The sequence below is a fragment of the Ptychodera flava genome, chromosome 22, assembly GCF_041260155.1.
Source record: "Ptychodera flava strain L36383 chromosome 22, AS_Pfla_20210202, whole genome shotgun sequence".
In the NCBI taxonomy this organism is placed as follows: domain Eukaryota; kingdom Metazoa; phylum Hemichordata; class Enteropneusta; family Ptychoderidae; genus Ptychodera; species Ptychodera flava.
This window is the reverse complement of record NC_091949.1, coordinates 22,382,298-22,405,736: the sequence shown is the minus strand read 5'-3', so window position 1 is coordinate 22,405,736 and position 23,439 is coordinate 22,382,298. Positions and strand designations below refer to the sequence as shown.

General features: G+C 36.7%; 1 protein-coding gene across 2 annotated transcripts; it reads right to left on the bottom strand.

Annotated features, from left to right (window-relative positions):
- Positions 1-939: 939 nt before the first annotated feature.
- Positions 940-22,379, bottom strand: LOC139122962 (chondroitin sulfate N-acetylgalactosaminyltransferase 1-like). 2 transcript variants are annotated; one of them, XM_070688883.1, is made up of 2 exons: positions 22,235-22,379; positions 940-9,972 (listed from the first exon to the last, which is right to left on the bottom strand). In XM_070688883.1, the coding sequence occupies exon 2, from the start codon at positions 9,900-9,902 to the stop codon at positions 8,256-8,258; it is 1,647 nt and encodes a 548-aa protein (XP_070544984.1). In that variant the 5' UTR covers positions 9,903-9,972; positions 22,235-22,379; the 3' UTR covers positions 940-8,255. The 2 variants fall into 2 exon arrangements, with proteins under 2 accessions (XP_070544984.1, XP_070544985.1); XM_070688884.1 differs by lacking the exon at positions 22,235-22,379 and adding an exon at positions 12,498-12,652.
- Positions 22,380-23,439: the final 1,060 nt, after the last annotated feature.

Sequence of the window (23,439 nt, the reverse complement as noted above, 5' to 3'; positions counted from 1 at the left end):
CCTTGTCAACAAATAACACATCCATCTGTTTACTTTGATAAAGAGCACAAAACATGGCATCATTCATCGGAAACAAACCAAAAACGAGAAGCACAAATTTAAAAGAAAATGCTGAGGTTAATAATGGGAATATGCATTCACTAAAATACAACTCACTTTCTGAAAATCCTGAATCCTGATTAGTTTAATACGTACTCCTCTTTACACACTACTTATTCTATTTTGTGAATTCATTGACAAGGCTGTGGTATAGTGGGACTGAACTGAGAAATTCACAATCCAACAACATCATACTGGGTGGGCCCACTCTATTCTCACCTGGAGTACCACCTGGGCAACCTGTCTTAGATCACCTTATCTCGTGTATGCAGGAGTGTCCCCTTTGAACAGACTTTGCGCAGTGGTTTTTGTCTGTACAGTGTTCTACTCACACATTGGTGATGGCAAATATCACAAGTAGTTCACAGTGAACCAATGGACATGGAATCATCTGAATTATCATGCTGAATGCAATCCAGATTGTAAATAAAACTGCCCTGTTAGGCATTCCCTCTACATTTTCAAACAGACGATCACAAATACACAAGAAATGAATGAAATCAGAAAATTGATTTGACTCTACACCGTAGTATCCCTCTTGCTGTCGGAGACCACAATGAATTGAGTGTTTGTTCATTGAAAAGTCATATATATGTTTTGGAAAAAATAAATTTGCATATCGAGCATTCTTGTTGGTTTTCTTAGGTATAATTTGCAAATCAGCACTTGAAGACAATTTAATTATTGTGACCAAGTGGTAAAAATGTTGTATGACTTGAATCTTGTGCAAACTCTGAAGTATTTCCACCCACTGAGAATGCCTGTATATATAGCAAGAGGGGGTGACAGTGAGGGAAAACACGCACTGCCAATATAACTGGAGATCACATTTGCCCAGAGTGTTTTGAACGAAAGTCTTTTGTTGTTTTATTTGGCTGCCTGTTTTAGCAAATCAAACATACAATTCATATGGCTGGAGACATAGGCTAACAATTCAAAAGTACTATAAACTAACATTTCTTAACTATGACACCAGCCCTCTATGTTGTACATAAATGCATGGCCCACCATGAAAAGATGCAGATGTGTAAAACCAAATTATGCCATCATTAAGAAAATGACTTGTCGTAAACACTTAGCACACATAACTGTTTTCCTGAAAGAAATGTTATGAAACATATTATGCCATGACTAATATGTAGTACTTCAATTTCTGTTCTGTCTTGAGAATCTTAATTTCTAATGTGAAACTATAGATGTAGATGAAAAGTATGGGTAGTCTACATACCAAGGACTGAAAGTATGGAAATATGATATACATACTCTTGATAACTGTTTGAATCACACTGTGGATAGATACTAGACAAGCTTTTTGTATCAAACTATGGATAGATACTAAATTACAGGTACAGACAATTCAACAAATCTACCTATGAAATATTGCTATGTTTAATAAGAATCACATTTTTTTTACTAGTTTTAATAACATTACAGAGTCGGACAACTGTCCTATCCAGGAAAACTGCAGACTATAGCCCTTCTCAGGGACATTGGTTTGCCCTCCACTGAAGCGCCCTCAATGGTCTGGCTAGGCCAGTCCCTGGGCAAACAAAACCAGGTTGAATACATGTATGACAGCTCACTGATGATAATGATGCAGTGTATCAGTAGTTTGTCAAATGTTTGAGGTTCTGAACTTACCAGAGGTTACACAAACAAGTCACATACCAGACACTTAAACTGTGAAGGTTTCCGGAAACATCTGGACCAAAAAAAAAATCAAGTCAGCATGTTTCAGACACACGCAAAAAGCATAAGCATTTTGTCCTGCCAGCTGCTATGGTAAAAATCAGTGATGACCCAAAATTTTCAAAAACTTGTTATTACCATAGGAACGCAATGTAATATGTACTTGGGCTTGGCTTGGCTTTGCAGTTTGAGCATAATTACCTTAACTCAATGTATGTGTCACTGGACTTTGGTGGCTATCATATATCGACATCACTGACTTTATTTACCTTGGCAGGATAATCCACCACAAGATGCCAGAGTTTCTCTGGGCATCATGATGATCAATGCAAGTTTCGCTGACTCAGCAGAATTTGGGTCAAAGAGCTGTACCGAAACTACAAACACAGATGATAAAAGTTTCTTCTTGAAAATGAAATCTCTATAGTCTGTATACTGCAATCATGATAAGCAGGAAACATGACAAAGTAGAAAGACAATAACACAAAACTTAGAAAAAATTCACAGACTTATTGTATATATTAAAGAGAAATGTAGTGTAAATTAACCAAAAACCAATGTTTTTCCCAGTGTTTCTGTCAAAAGATTAAAACTCTTGAAACTTAGCAATAAATTCAAAAGGATAAATTCTTCGGAAATAAATAATGGTATTTTAAGAAGATACGACAGTTGGTAAATGCTGATAAAAGACAATATTTTGATGAAAAATAACATAATTCATTGTTTTGAAAAGGAGAATAAAGTTATCTAAAGAACGAAAGTGACTCAATCACTATGGTGTGCTGAATTTGACCATCTCTATAAATACACAGTATAAACGAGGCATCAGCTGTCCAATAGAAAGAAGCAATACTAAACTATATTATGATTTGTCATATGATCACTAATTTATGTTGCAGTTTATCCAGTATTTTTCAAATCATTACAGATTGAATGGACAATGTCTACACCATGAGTGCTTACAGAAAAAAATGAAACAGAACTGTACATCAATGAAGTCATTTACTTAATCTGCATTTGAGTACACAGAACATTTCATATAAAATAAATAGGAATATATATCTCCACATTCACAACTAAACCCTATTTTTTGTCATCGCAAAGAGCTACTCAGTAGAACTGGAATGGACAATTTAAGAACTGATCACCAATATTCAATGTATATCCTTGTTGTTGTTTCTTGGTGCGTTTTTACCATGAGAGAACAAATTTATATCTGTATAACACTCAATTTCAAATCTGACCACAGTTGGGAAGTTAGCCTATATGATTGACGAGTGCTGCAAAAATTTTGAAGAGAAAGAAAAAAATGAAATTATTTGGTAGGGCAGGATAAACAAATGTATTTAACAAGTACTAAGTAAGGTACATTCACAAGTCTTTTACTCTATATTGGCTGCTATTTACAGTTTTGCCACACACTCTGGATGGATTAAACAGGTTGAACCCGAAGAGAGGTGGCGTCAATAGTCAGGGAAATAGTGGGTGGTCTAAGACCTTGAACAGCTGGACTTTCTCAATTCTGGCTGGGACTACTGAATTATATGCCTTGTGGGTGTAATGCGTGGCACATACCTTATTTCATAATGAGGGTGGGGGGGTTGAGGGCGCTATGCAATAGCATCAAAGTTACTCTCTGTACGCAAAACAACCCATACAATATATCACATCCTAGCAATACAAAGGTACAAATGTAACAAAACTGCCTTAATACAATTTACATCATTGCTCCTTTCTTTCTGACATCTGATGATAGGAACACTTTAAAATTACTCATCTAAGTAACATTAGTACCACATTAAATGCATCTCATGCAAACAACATCTACATTGCATCATACTGGCTTTACAGTATAACTGGTCAAATTACTGTCAAAAAGTTCCAATAAAATATGCAACAACTTATTTCCAACAAATCTAACTTGGAAACATTGATGCATGGTTTACGACTTCATAGAAATATCTTAACAATCTAATGAAAAATATTACTAGCTTTACTGAGGTTACATGGTAAACTGCCAGTAATTTATTTTTTTAAGATAGAGCGTGCCTCAGGGACTGATATTCAGACAATAAAATTTTTTACAATTCCTTTTTTCTGTTCTTCTACCTGTGGGGGCTCATTTTAAAACTCTTGGAGTAAGAAAAGTTTTCACCATTTTTCGAAAATCAAAAATTCAATTTTTTCCTCATAGAGTTGACAAAGAGATGGCAGTCATTTCAAATTTCAAATATCAGCACACGTTAGGTAATTTGTTTCTCTGGTACCAGACTTTGCTACATGATCCCTCACTTTATTCTTGATGCGGTAAGTTTTAAACCTTTGAACGCCAAAGTCTATTTCTGTCACCTATGTTAAATATACCGTGGTAAATTCTTTTCTGATTTTTACCAAAATTTTGATAAAAAGCTCCAGCCAATGAAATTTGATGTCCCTTTGGTCCAAAATCATCAGGAAAATCATAGAAAAATTCATAAAAATTGGTAAAAATATTGTACTGAAATTTTGGTGGGAAAAAAATTACAGCAGTTAAAGGGTTAAGTCATTCACTTTCGAGGCGCATACTACCTTAAATGACATACTCTTGATATGTATCTTCCTGATTTTCTTTCACAAAAATAAAAGTATTTCATAATTTCTATGAAGGGCACAAAAGATCTGAGACATGATTCTCCAATGCTTTCAGTAGCACCAGCAATATTGCTTTACATGAAACTGACCAAAATTTTAAACTCCAGCTATATTTCTTATGTTTACAAGATTTCTGTTTTGAAAATTCTGTTTTCAGAGAAACCAAAACTACGGAAGGATTGTCAATATGTAAAGATTGTCGCACCATGCAGGGTTACAATGATTTGTTAATTTTGCCAACACGCCAGAACTCACTTGAGGGAAACTTTGCCAACATAATTACCGTACATGACATGGTACATGTATCCTGGATATGACATACTTCCTTGGTCGTCAAACTGTTGATGCAAGCGGAGATTTTGTGTACAATGAAAATCAAAAGTGATGGTGCCCAGGGTGTCACATGGCCGTTCACTTTAAACAACAACAATCAAGATTGATATAGCGGATACCATAAACAACGCATGCTCTGAAAGTGCTTATTGAAGAACATTATCTTGAGTGGTGTATGCCAATTGTAAACTTTCTCTTTAATCACTGTAAGCATTGTTGAGTTTGTTTCATTCAAACAAACATTATCTATAGTTTCATGTAAACCATAAGTATATGGTCTCTTATCTGAAGCCAAGGACTTTTAAGTGAAACATGTACTATGTACTGCCTTGGATGTTGGTACAACAACTTCAAGGTGCCTACCCCTCTCACCACAATGGTTTACTCTGATCAGATTGCTTTCTTTGCTCAAGTCGGACCTTTGTAAAAGCCAAGAGAGATGTGTTAATGGGTTGAATGGCAGGGAGCAGGGAAACATTCACTTTCATACTGGCATTATTTGGTTTATGTCTGTTTCACATCAAAGTTGTTATCTTCTCCACGCTGACATTAGACGACAATGTTCCGTTTAAACACAAGTCTCCCACCAGCAGACATAACATGTGAACACAGATACTGTACGTCTACCCTAACCTGTCTAGGGTACAATTTCTGATCCCCTACTTCTGAGGTACAATTTCTGATCCCTGTGTACCAGAAATTTCTTTCTGTACATACCAGTGTGTATGTGTCGTGCATTCACAGGCAGTGTGGTACAGTGGTTCTTCCACTAAAGCAAAGTCAAGGTTGTACAATGTAGGTAAAACATCCAGTTCTAAAAAGTTCTTACATAAATGTACAATACTACATGCATCAACAGAGACAGGGATCGTATTTCAATGTCTTTAATATGCAAGAGTCATGTCAATTGGGTGACAGTTAATGACTGAACAGATAGCCAATTGCAGTAAATAACGATTGCATGTTCTATTCATCCTTAATGAGAGACAATGTTGGTACACCCAATCTGCACCACAACGCTAAAAATCTTCAAAAGCTATCACCATGACAACCATCTCCTCATTCAAGGAATGTGAGTGCACACTCTGTTGTTGACTTCTTGTAATGAGTCTTTGTTGAGATAAGATAGTGTTCCACTTAGGCAATTTCACGCTTGCTTGGCAAAACCACAGTCCCTCTAACTTCAGAAAATTTGTAGTACATTTTAGACACACTAAACCCCAAATAGTCTTTTTGAGAATACAGTGATTATTGACGTTAAAATATAAGAATATCATCAAGAGTTTCCAAATCACAGGGATATCAATTTTTTCAAAGCATTCATGCATTGAGATTATAAAATCTAGGTGTTCATGACAATCATTACAAGGTTTCCTGAAGAATTTTTTTCTCAATCCAACCAATGCAGTTGAGAGAACTCGATTTGAAGTGCATATCATATATGTGGGCTGACTTTCTCATGATGTCACAAGAGTTTGGGAAACACTGCACCTTTGTGACCATGCCACTGAACAAGCGAAAACAAATCTACTTTAATTCTACTTGACACACAAACACTTGACATTACAAAGTTACTTTTACAGCTGCAATATTGCTGAAAAGTGTAATTTTCTAGTAGTGATCATTTTGAAGACCATCATACATGAAATTTATTAATATACACAGAGGTGATAATTATGTAACAGTAGACTGAGACAGTTGGTGGCAAAACTACATCTTGTTAAAACAACAAAGATGCAATGTACACTATTTTTTTGCATGTTTTATATGACAACATACATCTACATACTACATGGACTCGGTTGAACTAGTGTAGTGCCTGGAGAGTAAATAACTCATTGGTGATGTGTAGTCATGATTATGATTTATATATTTAATAGGAAATGATGGCTTGCAAGCTGTGAGGAACGGAGAAGGTCTACTACAGTCTGACACCTGCTCTGTTTACGCTGTCATGATAATGACATTTACACTGTACACGTCTGTTTATTACAAATGTACATCTACTGTGACAATATTTGAAATCACTGCATGTACGTTGGTACAATTTGTCTAAAAGACACTAAATTGATCCGGTGTTTATGCTAAGGTTGGTGAACGTTGGTAAATAATGATTTGGGAACCCATGTGACATTTCTGCTGTCCCCTGATCTGATTGCATCGATATACATGTACCAAGGGGGAACCACAGTAAAATGAATTTGGGAGCCCAGGTTACGTTTACTGCCTTGCTGCACTTCACAAATAGACTGCAGACCAGTATGTAAATATTGATAGTACCATTACTACTATCAGGGTCAACACTTCACCCTGCATTGTACTGTACCATGAAATAGTTGCCTGGTGTAAATTTATGAAGCTGTGGTTTGCTTACCGTACTTAAAAACACACAAAACAAGTATACTTTTTTCAAAAAACTAAAACAAGAACCACAAGACAACTCTGTGTTAGATTATACTGTAAGTTCTTTGCACCATAGACCCTAGAACTGTAGTCTGTGTTTGCTGTAGATTATGTATAATATTATACAGAACATTAATACACATCTTCATCAAGCAGTAATATTCTATCACCAGCTCATGGATAAATTTTCATAAATGTCAAAATGTCATATAAGTTTTTTCGAAAGTAAGTACGTCAGAAATGGCAAAGCATCTACACATGCAGTGTGCGGATTAATTGTTCATGACCACTTAATTCATTAAGATTCACATGGATCTAATTTCACCGTTTGGATGCCAGAGGCATGGTCAGGCAGAGTAAATTTCCAAGTTTACAAACAAATCTCACTGTTATCAGACGTTTCACTTAAATTCAATTATTAGCAAGGCTATCAATCAAGGAAAACAGTGACATCTGATCCAATTGAAAATACATGTACTAATTCTTTTTCCGTATGTAAGTGAACAATGGGAGAAACCGTCTGGGATTCTGAAGATCTGCATATGGCATTGCTAAGACACGTTTCCGGTGCAATTTTTTTTTTGTAACTGCACCAGAAAAAAAATTTAAACACATTGTGCAGAAATCAAAACTAAGCAACTTATTACCTATACAGAATGGCAGTCAGTAAAAGTGAAAGTACATGCATCGGCTGCAAGCAGACTGAGGAAACATAAACAGTTGTAGGGAATGGAACGCGAATACTTAGTGATGGAACTGCAGTAACCCTTATCAATAGGTTAAACACAGAATTCAAATGAACCATGGTACAAACCAACCCAAGTGTACAAACATGCATAGAAATTTTTGTATTTCCACACATGCTTGCATATATGGGTTTGCTTATGCTGCCATCATATAATCTTTTGGGCGTACTGAGTCTGTAGAACACATGGCATTCTGTTTACTTTGGAGTAGAACCATTACTTATAATGGCACAAATTATATATAACAGTAGGTCACTTTGATGTCATGAACATTATGTATATTTTTACTTGCACCGCTTCCTTTCCTCAAAACCATTAAGTTTTCACTAGTCTGCGTATGCCGTTCACAAATTTTTAGACTTTTGCATTATTTTTAGCATTACTGTACTGATATTTTGCTTTGGACTGCTGTAGCTGAGCTTGAAGTTCAGACCTAAAGGCCATCATTCCCAGCTGTGTATGAGATGCCTCGTTAAGCGCCTTGGAGCCAATACAGGCTTTATATTGTTCTGGAGTCAGCGATGGTTCACAGTGCTTCGGGTGGTACATGTGGAAAATTCCACGATCGGGAACGCGGATCATGGCTAGGTTAGAATGTAAGTACTTACGATAGAGATGGGTATCTTCCATACCCCAGCCTTTGATGTCGACGTCGAAACCTTTGATACTGACAAAGTCTGATCTATACTGGCAGGTCATGCCGAAACCAAAGTCGCGCCAAAATCCGGTATCTTTGTGTATTCGGAGTTGTTCTTCCTCTGTGGGCATCACGGGGCTGTCTTCGTACACTATTGCTGGATTGAACAGGCTGAAAACGATCGGATAGTACACTTTAGTTCCTGGTTCAGAGTGCAGTCGACATCGATCCAGGAAATCCTGTGTGAATGCGATGTCAACATCGCAGAAAAACAGAATCACGTTATCACCCTGCCAACTTTTCACGCCTTCCTCGAGACCTCTTCCTCGGGAAAACTCCGCTTCAATGTTCACCACTCGATATTGTTTAAAATTGTTTTTCACTGACAAAGCATTGAGTGCCTGTTGTATTTCCGAAAGTCCATCCGACCCAAAGTACACAACTGTAAGATAAACATTTTTATCTGTGTTGATGCAGACTTGTTCAAATCTGTCCAGGAAAGTGTTGAACTTGTCAACTCTTCCCGACAGCGGTAAAATCATGTTTATTGTCTGTTTTCTTGGTTCAAAAACTTTACTTCGAAGTTTCTGAATGGGTGCAAAAGGGCGGACGAGCTCAATTTGATGATGGAGGCCCTCGCTCTCACTTTTAAAAACTAAACTGTACGACGATCCGACAGTCTGGTGCGTCCTGAAGATGCCCTCTACAAAATTGTCCACGCTGAATGGAGGAAGATCTTTACGTTCGGCATTCAGCATATCCAACGCTGCGTACACAGCTTCGATCAAATCATCCTTTTTATCGGCTTTGGGCTTCTCCGCTGGTTTGTGCGACAACTCTCCTTCCAAGTGATACACCAGCTTAGAAGTCAAACTGCTGTATGCGTTCACTTCATATTCATCTTTCAGAGGTTGATGATTGTCAGCCTTTTTGATCTGCTGTTGTAAATATTCAGAGAGAGCCTTATCTTGTGTGTCGACCACGGCCTTTGATTTGTCTTCGTGTAATTCCATACCCTGTTTATTGTCTCCAATATAGCTGTACCTCTCACCTTGCCGTATAATCTCTGCCTTCAGATCGTTGATCTGTCGTTTTAGAGTGTCCACCTCAGCCTGATGTTGCTCATCTTTTTCAGCAATCAAGTTTAAGTAGAATTCTTTCTGAGGCATTTCTTGGTTCACTTTGTAAGGTACTTCTACGTCTTGTCCACCCTGTTCATTGGTCTCGGTCAGAATTCTGTCACTTGAACAGCTCATCATATAGATTGCCCAGAGAAGCAGAGACAGACCAAGAATGCAGCCAATGCGCACAGTGTTCCTGTTTATAAACAGTGTCTTCATTGTGCTGTTGCTGCAATTATTCATTCTTCTCAACGCCTTTCTTCTCCTTCATGAATAATTCATCAGCTACCTATCTCCCTGTACACTTTCCTTCCTGAAAATAAAAATATAGAAGAAATACAGTCATCTGTATATCGACACACATTAATGTAATACTGAATTTTTAAGATCACAATAAACTGTTTTCATGACCAATTGGTAGAACCACAGGGGACCCAGACATCTGGTTGTTGTTGTTTGTATTGTTGTTTATGTTTATATTAGTCATGTTGTTGCTGTTGTTGACCAATAATATTCAACGAACATAACTACTGTGTTGTTGTTGTTTCTGATACTCGAGCTGGAAGGAGGATTTAGTGGCACCCATTGTGTAAGTATATGAAGAGAGTTTATGTTGGGAGCAAGTTGGGGTCAAATAATGACAGCGTCCTTACACTGTTTCTTATGACATCTACATTACGTTTGAACACGGTCCCTAAAACCGTAGTTTCGAGCAACAACAACAAAAGAGTTATATTCGTTGAATTCTACTAGTTAATACATAAACAACAATATAAACAACAACAATCAGATCTCTGGGTCCCCTGTGGTAGAACAACTGTTTTGCATCAAGTCATTTTCTCAATATCAGGTATATGTACCGGTACACATGTACACAGTGTATACATGTATACTACAGCAGTCTTGTATGTATATGTAAGTTCATACAATACGGTAGATGACTGTACACTGTTAGTTGTACTTTCCCCATGTACTGGCATTTCACAAGAATGTGTACAGATTATTGGAATCATCCATGTCTCTTGTGATCTAGCGCTCTCATTGCAAACACTCCATTCATATACATGTAGCTATAGTTACTCGGTATTGTACAATGTATGAACAATTATTTCCCAAGGGCAAAATCTTTATGATACTATCTCAGACATTCATCTTGTTGTGCATGAAACCAAGGTAACGGAAATTGGCAGTCATACATATGTAAAATACTTAAATATCTGCCCATTGTACTCATGAATAGATACACTCCCACGTGAACATTACATGTACCCTAGCTCTTCTGTACAACTCACAAATGTTTACATACATATGTATAGTACACATGGTGAACTAATACCTGCATTCTTCATTCTGTATATACATTACACTTCACACAGGATCATAAAATATTTTCTAGTAAATGCTATAATCATCAATGAGCTCTGGATAAAATTTCACATTCTATGATGGTTGTACAAAGCAACTGATTCATTCTCAGAACAGTGCTGAACAGTTTTGAGAATGGATTACGACCCAGAATGCTATTAAAAGCTAAATCAGCTTTTATAAAAGCTTGTGTTACCCAAGCTGCAGATGTCTGATAGACTTTATTCCAAGGTTGGTCATAGTATGTAGAGTATCAAATAACAATTAGAGAGTGCTATAGATATACTCTGTTTCCACGCAACGATTCAATTGGGATCAGAACTGCATTGTCTTCTCTGACACAGCCACTGTAACAAAATTCATGGGAAACGCACTGCAGTACATGTAACTCACAGACAGCATGTGTATCTGTGTTTGAAAAGTATCAACTACACAAGAACTCAACACGTAAGGCATCATGAATACTGGACATATCTAGTAGGTGTGTGTCCATGTTACCATAAGCAAATCCCAGATTTTCCACAAATTACTCTGACATATGTACTGGTACAATAAAAATAGAATATACGAATTTTGTTGTATGAAAATCAAATCACATTATTACAACGATACATACAGTTTACTGATACATGTACACTGCAATTTATTGGAAGACTCCTTCAGTATACTTAATCCTTGTTTATACACAGTGGTAGTTTGTTGAATGTTTTGTTGAGCTCATGGAATCTTAAAAACGTCAGAAATTCAAGCTCTTCTCCATAGTCAGAGTAAATTTGATATTTCAAACATAAACACAATGAGAGCTGATGACACATCACATCAAACGAAACTCATGGAAGATAATTCGATGCACACAGTTTATCCAAACAGAGCATTCATTCAGTGAAATTCACCCCTGCATGATAAACAGGATTAACATTCTATAAGACTGCAGTTAGATTTGATAGAATAAGTTTGAATGAGTCCTGTGATAATAAAATATCATATGATATGCTGGTCAAATTATGGTACAATAAAGCAAAGTAGTTTTTTGAAATGTGAATGAACTCATAAATGAAGAATTTTGTCCTGCAAAGGTATTTTGTCAATGTACTCATTATGTGACCTTTTCATTCTGTATTTGGAGATCGTCAGTTTTTGCAGATTAATAACAAATCTGTCGGCCGATTGATGATACATAGGTTATATGCTTTGGTTTCTACTTGTTTTCATTAAAGTAATATATCAATTATTGAAATCACAGAAACAACACTAAACTTTGGTGAAACATTGCATCAACCATCAAGGACGGGATACGATCAGTATTTCTCATAAATGAAAAGACCAAAATGTATGGTTGTAATTATGACTCAATGAATGGTGTTATTCGGAAATAAAGAGGACATATCATACATGTAAGTGTACCGGTAGTGTCTTTCCAGTGGTTTGATTCATACAGTAACAACATGTAATACAATTCAGTAATCTACAAACCTACTGCTGACACCGTGAGTCAGTGATAGTCAACAAACTGACGGATGAAAGCACAGCCAGTGCTAGCATGCAGTCAACTGCTAGTGCCCTTTTTGGCCTTTAAATTTCACTCCATGGCATGGCGACCTTGGGGGCAAAACACACTTGTGCTGACGGCACTCAGCCTCAAAGGCTCTCCCCTGTGAGTACAAGCATATAATTTGTAATGGCACTTGCCAATGATATCAGCCACATCAGTATTTTAGGCAAAGAAGGCAAAGGGACTGCTGACAATTTAAGCACGTAATTACATAATACACTAGCCGCTTATATAATTTCACTTGAGTGTTGTTAAGATTTCTATTAACAAAGTTGAGAATTATTTTTTCCCTTATTTGATTTATGTGTCATTATCAAAGTATTGCTCAATGAGTATCTGTGTGGATATATATATGAGAACTTTAGGTATTATCAAATCTTCAACACTGTAAATTGTACATTGACATGCGTAAATACATGTAAAGCACTACAATGTAATTCAGGCTAATGTGCAGCGTCTCAGAAGCTGTTATCCAATTGGTTGGCTGAATCTGACCGTTATGATTCAATAATACACATGGACTCCCGAAGTTGCTGTGAATAGTGACAATCGACCAATCATATATAACCTTCTGAGCATGCTGCACATCGGCAGTGTAATTCTGGTGACGTGAAAGCAAGGCCTCTACAACTTAGTACATAAGTTACTGTTGCTAAATCCCATTTAATGAGGCTTTGTTTCCATGGAGACAGGAGCAATAAAGCAAATAAAGAAGATTGCTGAATGCAAGGAATGCTGTGATTGGTCAAAGCGGAATTATCGGTATCATGAGAACTGCTAGACTTGTATTGGTACTGGTTCAGGGACCACCAAGCACTCACTTCGTCCACACCTACAGTTCCTGTACTTTGTATTGAAGTAACACAATCCATGCATGCAACTTGTTCCCACAAATACAACACCTACCATATATGTATGATGAACAAGTCCACGAAAGCCAAAAGAGATCCTTGACTCAAGGATCTCTTTGATATTACAGTAGTTTGGGGTTACAGACCCCGAGAGATTCTAGTCTGATGGTGACCGATCACTGATGGTATAAAGCACCACTAGATGACTGGGTACGTGTCAGAGCTGTGAAAACTTGTGTTTCATTAGTTCGTGTCTTGAATTACCATCACTTACATGAATTTATACTTGCATAAAATGTCAATTGTCAATTAACAGTGATCTACTTGTGACACCAAGTCTCAAATTGGTTGGCTGAATCTGACCGTTATGATTCAATAATACACATGGACTCCCTAAGTTGCTGTGAATAGTGACATATTCTACCATACTCTTTACATGAACTTGTACTTTACATCTCACTTGAGCACTGCAATTTGATATGTTGAAAACGTTCTTATAGTGTTTTCGCAGGTACAATTTTATTCAAAACAAGACCAGTATCTTATCAACATACATGTACCTATATGTTTAACAAGCAGCACTGCTGCGTATATTAGGTGACTGTGAGTTATAAAACTTCAATTGTAATCACTGGTCATCCAAACAAGGACAGTGAATGGAAATTCACTTATCTAAAATAAAAATAGTGGAGAGTTCTGTACTGATAAACCACTGGATTCATCCCTCTATCTCAGATTGTGGAGCAACTGCAATGTCTATGATGTGTGTAAATATATATACAGTATATATATATATATATATATATATATATATATATATATATATATATATATATATATATATATATATATATATATATATATATATATATATATATATATATATATATATATATATATATATATATATATATATATATATATATATATATATAAGATAAATTATAAGATAGAATGGTGAATCCAGTGGTCTGTTAGTTCAAAAATACATGAACTAACTAGATTACTTCCAACGAGCAATGATATTGTTTAGATGGTTGACATTTGGCCAAATTTTACAATGGTACAAGCAGAAGAAGAACAGCACCGTATGAGTTGAATTTTGTGTGTTCAGTGTACACCAAAGTAGTTGTAGTACTCTCTTGTGATGGCAGATTAGTGTTAGGCTTCAAGGTCAAGTGGAGGACCACATGAGTATGCAACCTGACACTATGGCAATCAATGTGAAATGGTCAATTCACAGTCATTAATACCATCAGTCTCAAACTTGAAGAATTTGCAAAGTAGTCATCTGACATGTGTGACATGTGCCGGTTATTATGGAAAATCAATAAAACATTCACGGCTTTACGTGTCGGAATTTTTCCTCTCACAAAAATCTGTTAAACAATTCCACTCTGCCAAGCCAAAAGCCTTATTTCCCTCTTGTGATATCAAATGCCTCACGATGTTGCTGCACAGAGGCAAGGGGTTTAGTATTAAACATGCAGATTACCGTAGGCACTGCGTCTGGTCACTCCACAAAAGAGTGACTGACAATCTAAATATAAGTTTGCTGTAAGGAACAGATTTGCTGTGCAGTTCTCCCGTGTCTGTGTATAGTCACATGCAGATACAAGAAAAGCTACAGACTTTGTTCATACTGTTTTAAATACATGTATAGTACAGTATGGCAGTACTGTACTCAATAAAAATGATATGAAAATCGAGACATTTTAGATTAACATACATCTAAAGCAATTCATGCACATACACAGTAAAATATACAGTAACAGTAGTACAGACTGAAGGGTATACTGGAATTTGAAACATTCCAACTGATTCCTTTTCAAAGACACAGCTGCTTCACGCCTTTCACAAAACTCACGGTACAAGTGACTGCTGTACATTTTAGTGGCAAGGGCTGGCATCTATAATTACAACACACATGCCACCATTCAGTGTGTGAAATGCAGTGGCACAAACAGGATATGCAAGTGTCAGTAGTCAATAAATCACACAGCTAAGCATTCTAAAGATTCAACCTTTCCTTTGTCAATATAAAACCTCTATATGCCATTCAATACTGTTTCTACGAGACATGTACATAACATACAGGTACTGCCTATTTCCACTGTAAAATTTACTAAACCAAATGCCATTTTTACGGTTTTTTTTTTCTGTAAAAGAGACATTTCCTGCTTGCGGTCTTTATATTCTGAATGACCAAAATACATACATTGTACGTGTCCTCTGCATTGAAAGGAAGTCATACGTGGCGTCCAGGACATTTATAAACATCCTGCAAAATGGTGTCACTGTCACAAAAGAGAGAGAGATATGGTTTACAAAAGGAATTAGATGATTAAACTTTACAGTCAAAGTCAGTCAATGTTATTGGTGTCCCTCAACTATTGTACAAATTCATTTTCTTTTATTCAACTGGTCTCCCCTCACTCTTCTAACATTTTTCTCCTTTTACTCAGCATATGCCGTTGAAAAATGATAACCACAATTGCCATTTACATGTATAAGAAATTGCCAATCGATTCATCTACCCTTCCAAAGTTACACTGTTATAGCCTAGATCCTTTCCGTCCGCTTGCCTCCGTACCTCCGTCCCCACTGGGGCAAGCGGACGGAAAGGATCTAGGCTACACTGTTATGGTATCTTGTTATCAATACTTTCATCGATACATAAACTTAATTACAGGAACTGATCTGCACATGCCCATAACTCATAATCACTGATCTGCACATGCTCAGTACTCCCTGGCACTGACATTTCCTGTAAATCTCCGATGACAATAATTGTAGTAACTGGAAACATCTGGTATCACTTGTCCCAAATTGATGGTAATGGATTTCACTCTTACACAGATGGCATTCCCTTCCAAAGTTATGCTTTCACAGGTTTCACTTCTTTCTCTTAAGATCTTGTCTTTATTAAAGAAAAACGGCAAGGACATTTGATCTTGAAAATAGAAAAGCATTAGGGCATTTACATTTGCTGTGCTATTAAACCCTGACAAGCAAGGACAAGAAAAATATCTGACCACAGCAAAAAAGTAACGCAAACTGCTTCACTCTATATAATGACCCTATACTTGTATTTTGCATTGTTGGCAAAAATTTAGAGAGGTATAGTCACTTACTTGTACTGATGACATCATACATGTGCTGATGACATCATACATGTACTGATGACATCATACATGTACTGATGACATCATACATGTACTGATGACATCATACATGTACCATAACAAAGTGCCCCTAAGGGTGTAACACCAACTGCAGTTGCTCTGCCACTTATCGAATGTTGCCACAATTTCAATTTTCTGCTTGTCTTTTTATTCAGGGGGGGGGGGGGGAGAGTTTGTCACAGTGAAGACAATACAGAAAGATTTCCCTGACTAACTTAAATGTATCCCATTCTCATGTACATGACAAAAAAATTTATTTAGGGAAATTTCTTTGCCATTTTTTCACAGTTTACAAGGACATTTTTGGATGGTTGTTTAAACTCCAGTAACAAGCAAAATATGGATGGCAACACAGTGTACAATGTATCATAGGTGTACACTTGAATCACCTAAACGGCAGTATCAACGTAAAATTACGCAAGAATTACAATGTGTAAACAACATTCTGGCATATAAGTACGGTATGCTCCTAAATAATCAATTATGTTACACATTCAAGAGTAAATTGAATTAAAGGCCAATGTTTGGAGATGCTGCACATTTTTTAAGGTAAAGTTATCAGCAACTTAGATTTCCTTGGTTATATAGACAATTTTAAAACAAAAATATTTTGTTTTGCCAACACAGGTGCAGCTCATTGCTTAGTTCCCTTTAAAATATTGTGTATAGCTGTCAAAATATCTCTTGACAAAATTACAACACTGTTTTAAAACTGTGTATCTCCTCCACAGAAAAGTGCTCGATCATCATTCAGAGCTGGAAATCAGAAGGGCGTGATCATCAAAACAATGCTGTCGGAATTTGGAAATATGGCCTCAGTATATAGAAGAAATTTGCTTCAGTTCAGTGAACAATTTCAGTGTGTAGGAAATCAAGGAGAATTGTGGGTAACATCACTTACTATGTGTATGCTGTATTATGGTCAGACTGCATTTGCGGCAAGCAGAAACAACAGCCAGCAACTAAACCCGATTCTATTGGCTGCCTCTAGTACTGTCTAAATTACAACATGCTTACATTCATTCATTATTGGATCATTTTCCGTACCTGATCACCTGATTTGTTCATAGTGTGTACTGTAAAGTATGGTATGGCTTCAACTTCTTCAGATAAACAAGAAATCAAAATAGTTCAGTCATTATGTGGTATTCAGTTTTGACAGGGCCAGACAGATGCTAACGCATGCAATACATCTCTTCAGCTTTAATTCATTTGTTTTCTACGACTGGAGTTGAGATGATGACATTCCTAGGATATCTAAATTCACTCTACTACCGGTACAGGCATGGCACAAAGCATTCCTTGTCTCCATCGGAACACAGATACAGGAAAAATTGCCATGTAAATCTACAAAATGTAACTTGTAAACAAATCATGAGTGCACAACTGTACATGATACGAGACAAATTCTTCCGTCACCAAATTTGGTGCATCCATGTTGTTGGCACTAGAACTCGTAAAGTGGAAATAGTCTGAAAAGGTTGGCAACCAGAAAGGTATAGCATTGCACATATAAACCAGCACTTTTCTCAAAGCAATATTTCATATCAAAGATGACGTGAAAACCCCCTCCGCTCTAATATTTTGTGAAAGCAGAGAATCTAATATTTAGTATGGTAACAATAGTGTGCGCGAGAAATAAAAGGGGTACATATTTGGGGTAGAAAACCCAGTTTCGTTACAAATGACTAAAATCAATTGAAGTGAAATACTTGGTATGACTTTTAATATAAACATTAATATCTCATTTGAAACTAGAGTATGCGTAGAGAAAAACAACAACTTTGTTTTGCATTTGCTATTCTCATTCTTAAATGGCAGAAGTTGAAAGACTGACATTCAAAAAAGTGAATAAAAATCACAATAAGCAAATCGAAATGATTCTTATTCAAAACGTAAGAACTTGATTGCTGAGCAAAATGTTGTTTTTATATATAGTATTCCAAGAAGATAACACGAAATTTCAAAAAATGTGACCCAGCAAGAGTTGAGTTAATTATAAGTGTTAAATATGGGAGGGGAAAAAGCCAGGAAAGTGAGTAATTTGCATAAATTTGCATAAATTTACACTTTACAACTACTTGTAATGCTAAAAGGCGAACCCTGCCAATATTTTGATCTTGGGTAAACAAATTAATGAAAATTGAATGAATATTTCCCAAAAATAATGATTTTGAGCAAGAATACGCTGTATTATATGCAATGCCACCTTAATTGAGTTTCCAAACAGTATTGGCAGCAGAGACTGTATGGAGGCATCAGATTAGATTACATGTAAATTCCAATGTTCAAATGCTTAAGTTCAAATACAATGATTGAATGCATGTTTTAACTGATATCTTTTCTTTTCAAAAAAAAAATGCTGTGTCTCAACAAAAATTTGCTTATCAGGAGTAATTAAAAAAAACTTGCAGTCATATACATAGGTGAAAAGAAACTTGCTTTTGGACTCAATAACCCCCCTCCTAATCAAATTGTGCACCCCTGAATGATATTTTACCCATAAAAGACTCAAGGCTATTGAGATTATTGAATGGTTGCATTCTCATAGATGAGATCAATTCTGTATTCATCCTTGTAGTTCCTCTGTTCCGCAAGATTTACCTATTTTGCCATGCTGAGCTCTTCCAAGTTGTTTTCCTTGGCAAGATCAACTTTGCAATTGGTGAACAAAATCTCACTCCCTCCACAGAATTGTTGCCTATGACACGACTGTACAGTTACCAATTCCTAAACACATAGTTGTACATTGTTCACAGAAATATAGATACCTACAAGTCTGAAATATTCACTGTAGAGTGATATTAAATTCTCACAAATTTGAATATCATTGCAGCTTTTTGAACTTATCAAATATTTGGGTTCAAGATTCAAGACATGTACATAAAACAATTTTTAATCTTCTGTTTGCACAGAGCTAATATATATGCAGGGTAAATATTTACACTACGTAACAGCACTTTGTCATTTTTTGTGTGGCTTCTCCGCTTGGTGACTGGGTACCGTATATTGTGAGTTCAAGCCCAATTGAAACCACCGTATTTTATCAACTGACAAAATATTCATAGAAATGTTTCATTGTCTTTTTTAATGCATGCATTGTCTGCAAAACATAATGCGATCAATTGTCATGTAGAGCACAATTATCTGAAGAGATATTTCAAAATGACTAGAATTACCGTATAATTTATAACCAAGCATTAGGATAGATCTATCTTTCCTCTCCACTTTTCAAAGAAAATAATTAGTATGTCTTTTACTTGCTCTCAAATGAGAATGACCTAAACTGAAAGCATGAAAACACAACATGTACATTTATTTTGAGACAATGTTGCATACACAGACATAAAACTTCTATGCTATCATGAGATCTCCAGCTGTTTTGTATCGGTGGCATCAGACAGATTTTTGTATTGTTGTAATGACTAACAGTAACACTGTAAAAATCTTGAGTGAAAGTCAATGGATAACTTGCAAACGATGTACTACAAAACACATGTTACCATGTCAACATCAATTTGCCTGAATGTACAGGTACCGACCCTGTGCTGTGATTGGTTGATGAGACTTTCAAACACCTGAGCTGGTGTGAAAGTTTTACCTTAAATTGTGTCAACCATGCAGAGTTATCAGAGAACCCATACATTTAAAGTTGACCTAAGAAGTTGTAGTACTACAAACTGCCTGATAGTATCAGTAAAGTACATAGATGCTGGTTGGCCCCCGGCCCGTTATTATAAATCATAATGATTAAACAGTCATACTTTCAATAGTATGTGTAACGGTACACGTACCATACACAGATGTCTAAGAATTGAATTTATCTGACTGTGCAGAAATGAATTTTTAAAAATAAATTGTCCCGAAGGGTATGTCACTTGATCCTACACAGGATTTACATGCAGCCATCTGACAGAATATATACAGTGATTTTGTTACCACAGTAGGCGCGGAAACACCTTGGCCTGCGGGCAAATATGATATCCGTACATTCATTTTTTTTCTTAGCTTTATACCCTAGTTGAAAATTCTGTATCTGTACACATTGTGTTTTAAGAACAAGAACTGAACAAGGAATGCTAAACATGATAAAATAGACAGGACGTGAATTTCTACCTGTAATCTGCATGGATGTGCTGTGTTGCAAGTAACGTATATCACCAAAATCTATATTTTACGTATACAAGGGGAGAAACTCACTGTATGTATATAATAGTATGAAATTTCTATTCTCTGGTATCGTTATCTTACTTGCAATTTCTTCAGTGCTCTTACAAGAGATTTCTGATACTATAGCAACCAATTTGCATAACAATATACTTGTTTCGTTAATGAATTTATATTGTTTTACCGAGATTAACTAGTAGTGGCCACTATGCTTTACTGTGATTGTTCTGGACAGAACACTGTTCTAAGACTCTATAGCTTCTTTACATTTCTAATGTATGGCTTCTGAATATCATTATGTGTTGCATTATGGGATACATACATTTAAAACAGATGCTAATGGTAGTGGCATTCTTGACAGGAAATTTGTCACCCAGTAAAGTCATGCAAAACACTAATATCAGTTAATTGACAGCAAACTCTTTTCAAAATAAGATTAGGCCAGTGTGAGTAAATTCTTGGATTTGTGTCCACTCAAAATTTTAAAAGGTAGCAGGTAAGCAGTTGAAAAACAAACACACATTACTTTGTCATTATTTGATGGTTTACCAGTGAAAGTGTACCAGTACAGAGAAAAACGAGACACCACATGAAACACACATTGAGTGTTAACATGGGGTATGAGCAACACAAAATATACTTATTGACCATTCCAATACTTCACACGTGTGTTAACAGATAAATTTGGTCAACTATACGCAAAGCGAAAGTGTTGTTGGGTTTTTGAAGTGTGCAACATTCCTCCATCGGAATCGGATATAATCGGCAGCAAGCTACTGAGAATTGTTACCAATTTCACAATGCCTGGTTCGTGTGTAACTATATTGCTGAGTCAGCGGTAGTTACAAATCCAAGGCCACTGCATGACTGCCTTCGTAACTCTATAGTACGATTTGTTTACACAGCCTGTCAGGGACTTTCACTGTCTCAGACATCGGTAATCGAGTCCTGATGGAGAGGGCAACACAGTTTTTAAATTCCAACAAGTTAGACGTTGATATTCAAAGTGCGTGAAGTACCCAACTCGGTGCGTGGAGGGACTGTGCACTTCAAGGTTTCTTTGACGGCTCTGTTCCTGTCATAACCTGATACATATGGCCACGTAAGCTTACATTGATATGCATTCGGTTTACAGCTCCTGGCTTCCAACCTTGCAGAAAACTCATTCTACTAATAATTCTCGACCACAGGCGGAGAATGAAGACCGGTGGCAGAGATTTGAGTGGGCTTATGCATAGATCTTAAAGCTTTCCCCTCTACTGTCAACTGTCAACAGTTCCTGTAAACAGCTGTGCAGTTGGATTGTGTCAGCCGCTCTGAATAACAACACAGCACATGTATATTTATGTGAAATGACAGAACACTGTTTTGGTGTGAACGACGCGACGACGACATGGTCGCTTTTCGCGCGTTTCATGTGCTATTTCTGTCTAAAATGATCTGCCTTCATCTTACCTTGTTAACACTCTGGCTACTGTCATTTTTTTTCTGCAGGAACTGCGGCAGACGACAGACTGATTGAATCAAACACAGCCACTCTGTACCCGTTCGACAGTTTTGAGCCCCCGCCATTCCCGGAAATGGCGTAGACTATCCCATTGAAGCATGGAGGGGTGGCTATCTGGAAAGAGATATCCATACAGAAAAGTGTTGAAGCTACTGTCTCTATCGGGCAACAGTTGGAAACTGAAATAAGAATAAAGAACGTATAGCCTAAACGTTCTCGGTCAACTTATTGTATAAGTATGCTTTTTAAGACTGTACATTAACAGGGCGCCTAAAATCATCGTCCCTCCGTCACACGGTTAATACAGCAGAATGCAATATACACGCATAAAGCCAATGCATTTACCTATTTCACTGTTTTGTTGTTGTTGTTGTTGTTGTTGTTGTTTTCAACTTGTTAAAACAGTCTTTACATTCAAATAATGTTAAAACACAGTCGCTTGTGGGAGGTGAAAAACCTGCGTATTTACTCTAACCACGGTCATACAACCGAATTTTGTTGAGAAAGCGTACGTGATGGCATCTTGTAGGCCTACGCAATGAGTTATTCGCATGGCCAATTCTTTAAATTTCGACAAACTCTATAAAAGAAGATGAAGATCTAGACAATTTACTCGTTTTCGAGGACTAGTGGAAATATGATCAAAATTAAGTTTTGGAGGAGACTGCCCTGATCCTCTCCGCTCGGTGCAAAATCCTGCCGTTGTCTGCGCTATGTCAATGAATATAGACAGAATTTATTCCTTTCACTTTCGATCCCAACTTTTAGGTCATTAGGGACAGTTCAGAATTTACTTCCAGGGGGGTTGGAGGATTTTCAGGGGGGGGCCACCCATTTTTCCCAAGAAAATTTAGGGGGGGCCCAGACAAAAATACCACAATCTTTAAGGGGGGGGGGGCCAATGAAAAAACATCAATTCAATATTTGCCCAGAATTTCTGATCTCTACAAAAGAGAACCATTGACGCTACCTGGGTGACAGATAAACTCAACATGTTTAGTTAAACTCCTTTAGCTGCTAAATTCGGTAATATTCAATGTGGTTTGTTTTATGCATCTACTGCAGTATCTTGTTCTCCTCCCTGAAACGTCATGAAATGTCCAGTATTTAGCATGTCAACACAAACCATACAGTGAACAGTCAGGGTTGTTTT